This window comes from Mugil cephalus, chromosome 16 (genome assembly GCF_022458985.1).
Source record: "Mugil cephalus isolate CIBA_MC_2020 chromosome 16, CIBA_Mcephalus_1.1, whole genome shotgun sequence".
Classification (NCBI taxonomy): Eukaryota; Metazoa; Chordata; class Actinopteri; order Mugiliformes; family Mugilidae; genus Mugil; species Mugil cephalus.
This window is the reverse complement of record NC_061785.1, coordinates 9,236,958-9,245,646: the sequence shown is the minus strand read 5'-3', so window position 1 is coordinate 9,245,646 and position 8,689 is coordinate 9,236,958. Positions and strand designations below refer to the sequence as shown.

Sequence of the window (8,689 nt, the reverse complement as noted above, 5' to 3'; positions counted from 1 at the left end):
GACGCCGTATAGATATAATCAGACAAAAATGTGTTTGTGGTAGTATTGTCTGTATTTATACAATTTTACGGTGGGTGTTGTTGACGTAACCAACAGTTCAACACTAGGCGTCACTTTACGGCAGAGCGTGTGTTGCTGGAGGTCAGGGGCGTGAGGTAAAGACTCCTTAATCTGTCAAGAAAAAGACGGGTAGACTCATTTTAAAAATCGTCAACTCTACAAAACACACCCTGCCGGGATATCGTCTGTTGGTGGCGGTGACATTAGTAGCTCGTCGGCGAATAGTTTGCTTTGTTTTTTAAAGTATTGCGGCAGAGCTAGCGGCTGCTAACGTCAGTTTCGTCGGCTCGGCTACCAGGCTAGCAGCACCTTCCAGGGTCCAGTTTGACACCTGGCGTCTCACACAGACATGGACAGCAACTCACAAGGATCGGGGGGACTCAAGGGAGGCCTCGGGGGCCTTTTTGGAGGCGGCGCCCCCGAATATTCCAACACGGAGCTCGCCGGGGTCCCATGTAAGTGTCAAAACCTTTAGCTTAAATGCTACTGGTAACAGCTTCTATGATGGTTTTCTTGACCTTTAATTGAACTGTGTATTTGTAATTTAGTAATTGTCTAAATAAGTACTTAACTAATATGTTGTTGCTTAATTCTAGTGACAGGAATGAGTCCTTTGTCCCCTTACCTCAATGTCGACCCTCGTTACCTGGTTCAGGTAAAGTAAAGTAGAATTGTAGTCATTTTCTTTCCTGTAAATGAGTAAGTTTCTGGCTCTCATAGGTTAAATGTTGTGTTTTAGGACACAGATGAGTTCATTTTACCCACCGGAGCCAATAAAACAAGGGGAAGGTTTGAACTGGCTTTCTTTACCATTGGAGGATCCTGTATGACAGGTGAGAAACAGAAACTGTCCTCACCAGTTTCAGTTTGTTCTAGTGCAAAGAAATACATCATGAAAATGTTAACATTAATGAACAGCACTATTAGAAAACAGACATTTCTTAACTAAAAAGAAATGCAATTTCTGTAAAGTTGTAGGTCTCTGTGTTGTGTTACGTCCACAACTCTGACTAAAACTGTGTGAGACCCAGGAATAGAAGTTACTTTTATGAGAAAAATTGCACTTAATGTCTTCAGTGTAAGTTATGCACATCCATATTCATATTCATTCATTCGTGGGCCAGAATAGAGCCTCTGGCAGGCTGTTTTTAGCCCTCTACCGTATGTTTGACACCTGTGGTCTACACCTTGATCCTTATTTGTGGCACAGAGCTTCACTTAACTTCACTCAAAACATTATTCATTCTGCCGAATATGACTTACAGAAGTAAAAATAAGAGTTCTGTAGTTGCACTATATGTGACAGAAGTACATTATGATCAGAAGTATATGAACACAGGTGCAACATTTTTGTCTTTGCCTAAGTTCCTTAGTTTAAATGAGTTTGAGTTGCAGCCGCTCACAGCGAGGGGTCATTTTCGGTTTGGTTTGCTGCATGTTCACCAATAAAATGGATAAACACAAGTAAATGGAGGAGCAAATGTAAATCATGAACACATCAACTCATCGAAGCAAATTCTGCACAAAGCTGATGCATAATCAGAACATAGTTTGTACAAAAATGGTTTTCGCAGCCAGTTGAATTGACTTGAAGCTACTCTCCGACTTCGCTAATGCTTGTAAATGAGAACAAGTAGTTGAAGCCAGGTTCCAAGTGTCTTGCTTCACCTGTTCAACAATCAACGTATTTCCTCACTCAGTTGTTCTGCCTTCTCATCTCCTGCTGCAGGAGCTGCATTCGGAGCTGTAAATGGCCTTAGGATGGGCCTGAAGGAGACCAGAGACATGGCGTGGTCCAAACCACGTAATGTACAGTAAGTGTGTGGGCGTCTAACCAAGTAGTTTTTCTGCTAATCTTTACTCACATTTTGTTTTCTTAAGTTTTGCTGTTTTTTTCTCAGGATTCTCAACATGGTGACGAGGCAAGGTGCTTCATGGGCAAACACTTTGGGCTCTGTTGGTAAGACTGTCACATATTATTTCCATGCATAATAGCCATTTTTATGGATTTTTTTTTTTTTTTGGTTGTGATTTCTCTAAAACGTGTGTATTCTTGAATGTCATTGCAGCTTTGTTATATAGTGCGTTTGGTGTGGTGATTGAAAAGGCCAGAGGAGCAGAAGATGACTTAAACACAGTGGCCGCTGGGACGTTAACGGGGATGCTCTTTAAAGCCGGCAGTGAGTGTCTTTTATTTTCTGACACTGACGTTGTTGCTCTCTACCAATAAGTAGCAGATGTCTCACACTTAAGAAGCTGAAACCAGCAGTTGTTCGGCGTTTTTGCTCAACAGCTGTTATTGCAGCACCTGTTGTGGTAATTACTGCCGCACTAATTTCACCACCTTTATGTTTTATCTATATTTTAGCTGTGTTGGCTTATTGTGACAGTGCAGTATTTCGATTAACAGCGTGTGATGGCTGTGCTGCAGCTTTATTGTTTACTCTGTTTTTTTGTTTTTCTTTTTCCCAGGTGGGATGAAGGGTGTAGCTCGCGGAGGTCTGGCCGGTTTAGCCTTGTCTTGTGCCTACGCCCTCTACAACAACTGGGACCATCTCACCGGCTCCTCCTCGTCCTCCTCCTCCAGGCTGTACTGAACTCTCCCACCACAGCTGCTTCAACATTAGGGCCAAATACCTCGAGCACACAGCCTTTAACCACAGCGCTAAGAGGAATTAGACTCTGGTCAAATGCTGTGTACTTTGAAGGGAAGTGTGAGTTGGCCGCAGTTCTCTGGTTTTCCCCACCATAACCACTTTCCAGGAGCATTCTGGGAAGTCAAAGACGTACCTGAAAAATAAAATGCAGATTATTCCACTGGAAAACCAGACTGTCCCATCACACCTCCCCTTTCATTTTCTTTGTCGTCCTCTGAGGGATTCACGTCACTGATCTGTTCAATAATGACAACGCCCTGTGAGGATGTGTTGTAGAGGTTTGGGATTTGTTATATAATTGTTATTGGGAGGCTTGTTCGTCTCCTCTGATGCTCGATTTAAATAATAAGGGAACCCATGACGTTTGGGTTCAAAGGTGACCTTTGACATCTGGTGCGTGGTTCACGAGATGCACAACAACAGTGGATTCATATTCTGATTTTGGACTGAAGGAATCTTCTCTAGTAGAAGACCTGCAAACACAAGCAAAGCCTTACGGTCAGTTTTACTCTCGTATTTATTGAAACATGTCTGCAGTGGGTTCTGTTTTTACTGTCGGGAAGAAATCACTGTAAAGCTGTACTGGAAGTTTGTGCTGTTTATGTGTCTCCATCAAACCCTCATAAAAAAATAAAAAACATGCAAAATATTCATAAAGATTTTGCTTTTAAGCTGTTTTATTGCACAAAGAAGATCGGATGTAAAAGGCTGTGGTCTGAGTTCACTATCCACCAGAGTAGTGCATAGTCTATATACTGCAACAGGAAACGACTGCACGTTCAGAACACGTATTTACAGGGTGGTTGCTATAGAAACGGTGAACATGGATGGATGAACTGAAAATCCGTGAGGCCAAGACGTCGTCTGCGGACATTTAACCGAGCGGAGCTGATGCTGGCCGCCGGCTCCCGGGTCGGGAGTTCCCGCTCAGTGCAGGAAGAAGTCCCTGATGCGTGTCGCCTCGATCCAGGGGATGTAGGCGGCGGTGCGGGTGAAGACGCTGGGTTTGTTCTCCACGGTGCAGCCGATGGGCCCGAAGCTCACCACGCCGTGCACCTCCCAGCGATCCCGGCCCAGCTGGCACAGCAGAGGGCCACCAGAGTCACCCTAGAGGAGGGAGGAGGAGGAGGGAGGAGGAGGAGGAGGGAGGAAGGTTAAGAGGAAGGTTAAGAGGTGGAAAACCTACCTGATACATATTTATTGAGTCGTCGTCCTACCTGGCACGCTGCAGGCGGACCCTCGGTGTCCCTGAACCCGGCACAGATCATTGAGTCTCGGACTCGGTCGCCCCAGAATTTCTTCTGCCGGCAGGTCTTGAAATCAATGATGGGCAGACGGGCTTGATTCAGGGCTTCTGCCAGAGACACGTTCTCCTTCCCTCCTGAAACATGTTGAGAGACCACGTCATCTCTGCATCTATACACAGCGTTAATATTTAGTGTTACAGACTGGAATATATCTGCTGAGTTTTGAAGGCTTTCATCTAATCTCAGAAGACGTATCCCATACGTTTTTGTAAATCACTACCTGCTGGATGACAATATTAGTTTTTAGTGAGAACTACAACTACCATCTCACTGGTTCCTCCTCCTCCTCCAGTTGAATTTCATAAAAAAAATAATAATTTAACACTTGTGAATCTTTACAAACCGTACAGACTCAGAAGGCTTTCAAAGTAAAACATTTGAAAACCAATACATAAAGTTACATTTCACTATAAATAAGGTATTAAATTTACTTTAAGATTGAGGCTTTAATCTGCTTCCCTCGTTCTCTAAAACCTTTAAACTCAAAGCCCTGTCTCTGCATGTGCACTGAGCATTACTTCTGTAGTAGGTTTCTTTATTCCCTGCTTGTGACTCGACTCACCCCGGGTGTCTCCCCAGCCCGTGACCCAGCAGTAGTGACCCGGTTTGAGGCTGGTCTGCTTGCGCGGCAGGCAGGCGTAGCGGATGAAGTTGGAGGGGAGTATGTCAGTGGCGGCCTTCACCAGGGCGATGTCGTAGTCCAGCTCGCTGTGAGTCGGGTAGCGGAAGTTCTCGTGCCGGTAGATCCTTTTGACCGGGAAAATCCTCTCGGCCATCTCTGAACGCTTCAGCTGGTGCTTCCCCAGGACGATCCTCCAGCTCCCAGCGTCCTCGGCTTTACCCCTGAGAGACAGAGGAAACAGAATCTTGCCTTGTATTGTGTTTAATTTTTGTATGGAACTGCAGCTAAAATGCACATGTTGGACGTTTTTCTTACTTCTGGAAGCAGTGAGCTGCAGTGAGGACCCAGTTCTTGTGGACGAGAGTTCCTCCACAGACGTGAATGTAATGTTTGCTTCCTCTAGGCCGAACCTGAGAGAGAGACACAGACAAACGAGTCAGCTTATATCACAATAGAGACATTATTTGTATGATTTATGAAAGAAAAATAAGCATCAGGACACTTTATTAAGTATTTTACCACATCCACACCTGTATCCTCGGTACAACCTAATCTGACCTGCAGGCTCATACAGTAAGTTGTGGTACAAACTGAGGACAGGGTAAGAGTTTAAGCCATTTAATTCTAAAGCCAAGTGACAAATACTAAAGATTAAAGCTCCACCTGTGAATCAGCCAAGTCAGCACGTTGGCAGCTCACATGCTGATACCAGTATGCTTCTAATAATGATTAAAAAAGAAAACTATTTATTTATTTATTTATTTATATAGCAGCTTTTAACAAACACACATGTTCCCCGTTGAGCGCTTGGCAACAGTGAGGAGGAAAAAAATTTTCACTTTTAGACCCGGGGTGGGCGGCCATCTGCCTCAACCGGCTGTGAATTAAAAAAAAAAAAAAAAACTGCATCTGCTGATCAAGTGAATCTGTTTATTGACTTTGAGAAGTTTCTTTACTCTCTCTCTCTCTCTCTCCGTCCTATGTGGCGGAAAGACAAGTACAGTTATTTTTAAAATGATTTAGAAATGAACGTGCCATGATTCAGACAAAAAAAAAAAACGACCTAGTTTAAACCACATACTTTGTTCTATTTTTTTATTATTATTTATTTTAGTAATTTATCACTGACATTAAACATATTTTCAACGCTTATTTTTATCATCACTTAACACCTGAACCATATTAAAAACCATATTCACCGATGTTAAAAGAAAAACTTAAATGTCTTCAGTGTGCAGCATAAAATACATTCTTTTAAGGAAGTGAGTAAAGAGAAAATGAGAATTTACTGATTTCCTCTGTTTTAGATTAATAGGAATTTAATATATTTGACGGTTTTGACCATTTTAAACTATATATTACTGTGTCCGATATACTATGTAATTTATACACTAAACAATGAAATATACAACAATAATATAATAGATAAAAGACAACATGATAAGTTTCACAACTAGCAGGGAGCTGAGCTTCTCAATAATTCTCTATAAGTCAAATGCTCCCTTTTCTTTAAAAAATGAACCTAATTATTCTGATTTACCTGCAGAGAGACCTGCCAGGGCCAGGAGTGAGGTCTGGCCTCGTTCCCAGACACAATCCTCTCAGCCATGTTGGGCTTGAAGTGGGCCATACCACAATCCTTGGGCCAGTCTAGGAGGAGAGAAACACCATCACGTCAACACAGCACATCTTACAAAAAAAAAAAAAAAAAAGAAAAAAGTTGCCGGTATGTTTGGAGGTGTGCATTCGCTCTAACCCAGGTGGAGGACTTTATGCTGTGGGTGTCGTCCGGGTGTTAGCGTGTATGCAGCTGCAGGCACGGATGCCTTGCTCAACAGCAGCGGCAGCAACAGAGACAGGAGTCGGAGCAGAGGAGGTCCCGGCACGGCCATCGTCTTCTACAGGATCACCGGCCGGAGCACGTCCCGCGCTTTTTATACCAGGCAGCAAAGCACAAGCAGCCGTACGTACACAGGTGCACGCACAACACACAACAGACAACAGCACACCTCCAGTGTGTATCACAATGAGCTGTGTCACAACAAAGGCCGCGCGCTGGATCGTTCTCCAGTAGCTTTGAGTTTCCACTGCAGCTGAGAAAAAGGGGGATTCTGGGGAGTCCTATCAGCACTTTCACATACACATAGCATGCTCACGGCACACCAACACGCACACGGACACAAAGGCAGCACCGCACTGTACACAAGCAAACATCACAACATGTCACATGACGTACGGCAGTGACATAGTGACCTAGGAATGACCTTTATCTCTGGTATCCCAAATCTGTGTAATCGCCCCGTGCAAACATGACTCAGGAGAATCTAGATGTTTTATCTACATTATATGAAAATAAAATAATGCCAGTCAAACCCGGGACCAAAATCAGACTAGTAAGATGTTTTCTCAGCCTGGAGTTAGAGGTATATCAGTATGAGCTTGGAGTTTGACCAAATAATAAAAGGAAAATACATAGAAGACCTAAAATATGTTGTACAACTGTCATTTAATAGTTTGTCCATTGACATTAACTTTTTTACCACCACCGCTGTGTGTTTCATTTATCTTGATTTATTGATTTACAGACCCCTTCACAGTTTGTAAACAATGTGACGTTTTTTGAGGGGCGGGGCTTAGCTGGAGGCATAACATGTCAAACACTATAGCTTGTAAACGGTTTGGCAAAGATGGACAACCCATATTTTAGAGAATATACTAATCCACTCACGCTCCTGAGTGTTATTTTAAAAAGTTGACTCTGACTGATGGGACTACATTCACCGACCCCTACACTCTCACTCACTGGATGGAGGACACAGAGGGGACAACGTCTGGTCTGTCTTTATCAAGCGAAGCCTCTCCAGTGGAAGTGGAAACACTGTACGTAGTAAATGCAACTTTGGCTTGGACACCCATGAAAAACACAACTAACATAGCATTAGCTAGCGGTTAGCATTAGCATTAACATCTGATGTGAAGTGTGCGAGTTGTTGATTGTCACACTCCAATCCTTTCTTGTTGTCTACGACTGGCAGAAGCTGGTATGTGATAAAACATCAAACTAGTGTTTTTGGTTTTTTGGTTTTGACAACCAAAAATACAGCAAGACGTCATTTTCACAGTTGACAGTGACAGTCTGAGCCTCAAGCTTCCCTCTGCTTTGCCTCCAGCTAACATCGTGATGTCACAGTGGTTAGAGTGCCACAAATCATCTACGGATATTCAATGTACCCAGTGTATGAATCCTATTCCCGTGTCATCATGAGGTTCATGTTTCTTGTTCCCCACAGGATGAACCGCAATCAACTGACTATCTCACAATTATTCATATTTCATCAAGTCTAGACATAAAAACAGATTGAAGTCAGCTGTCTTAATCTTAGTGCTAATTAGTTAATTTGCTAGCATGCTAACACGTTAAACTAAACAGGATTAACATTGTGGCTTCTGTATGAGCGTGTTAGCGTGATCACAATAGGATTTATAGCACCACTGAGCCTGAGTACAGTCACACAGAGCTGCTAGCGTGATTGTAGCTTAACTCTGCCAGTGCATGTCATGCTCCCAGTGGTTGGAAGCATGACATGCATCTTTCATCGTTATTATAGTTATTATTTTGAGCGACTGGTACACTGATTCTTTGTGCAAATATTTGCCTCTAATTTCTGTCGTTTGCCTGATGGTGTAAGATCAAAATAAATTAATTAAAACTGACCCTCCCTGCTCTCTTCTACACACACATCTGTGAAAATATGACAACAATAACTGCAGTGGAAGCCACTAGTGAGTTGTGCTTTTTAGCTGCGGTGAATGAGAGAGAATGTGCCCGCTCATCTGAATGACAGTGTGGTTCACCAAGTTTGTGTGTGTGTTTCTGCCGTGAATGTGTGCAGACAATTACATGTTTCAGCAGAGAGAAGATGAAGAGCCGTTCACCAATATTTTAGTCAGGGTTTCTAATTCTAAAGTAAACACAAACTACTGCTGTCAAGCACATTATTCTTCAGGCTCTTTTAGAGTACTCCGGGATCTAAACAACGTAA

General features: G+C 43.0%; 2 protein-coding genes across 2 annotated transcripts; one reads left to right on the top strand and one right to left on the bottom strand.

Moving 5' to 3' along the window:
* The first annotated feature begins 104 nt into the window (after positions 1-104).
* On the top strand, positions 105-3,374 carry timm23a (translocase of inner mitochondrial membrane 23 homolog a (yeast)). Its single transcript, XM_047609655.1, has 7 exons — positions 105-515; positions 657-715; positions 800-893; positions 1,790-1,874; positions 1,962-2,020; positions 2,130-2,240; positions 2,533-3,374. The coding sequence occupies exons 1-7, from the start codon at positions 410-412 to the stop codon at positions 2,655-2,657; spliced, it is 639 nt and encodes a 212-aa protein (XP_047465611.1). The 5' UTR covers positions 105-409; the 3' UTR covers positions 2,658-3,374.
* zgc:112285 (uncharacterized protein LOC561476 homolog) lies at positions 3,367-6,567 on the bottom strand. Its single transcript, XM_047609654.1, has 6 exons — positions 6,403-6,567; positions 6,187-6,296; positions 4,962-5,056; positions 4,587-4,867; positions 3,935-4,098; positions 3,367-3,824 (listed from the first exon to the last, which is right to left on the bottom strand). The coding sequence occupies exons 1-6, from the start codon at positions 6,536-6,538 to the stop codon at positions 3,645-3,647; spliced, it is 966 nt and encodes a 321-aa protein (XP_047465610.1). The 5' UTR covers positions 6,539-6,567; the 3' UTR covers positions 3,367-3,644.
* Positions 6,568-8,689: the final 2,122 nt, after the last annotated feature.

Excerpts from the sequence above, each read along its gene's own strand:
- timm23a (XM_047609655.1), top strand. The coding sequence starts at position 410 with ATGGACAGCAACTCACAAGGATCGGGGGGACTCAAGGGAGGCCTCGGG. Across the intron at positions 516-656 it reads GGAGCTCGCCGGGGTCCCAT|TGACAGGAATGAGTCCTTTG; the intron begins GTAAGTGTCAAA and ends GCTTAATTCTAG. Across the intron at positions 2,021-2,129 it reads AAACACTTTGGGCTCTGTTG|CTTTGTTATATAGTGCGTTT; the intron begins GTAAGACTGTCA and ends ATGTCATTGCAG.
- zgc:112285 (XM_047609654.1), bottom strand. The coding sequence starts at position 6,538 with ATGGCCGTGCCGGGACCTCCTCTGCTCCGACTCCTGTCTCTGTTGCTG. Across the intron at positions 4,099-4,586 it reads GGGCTGGGGAGACACCCGGG|GAGGGAAGGAGAACGTGTCT; the intron begins GTGAGTCGAGTC and ends AACATGTTTCAG. Across the intron at positions 3,825-3,934 it reads GTCCGCCTGCAGCGTGCCAG|GGTGACTCTGGTGGCCCTCT; the intron begins GTAGGACGACGA and ends TCCCTCCTCTAG.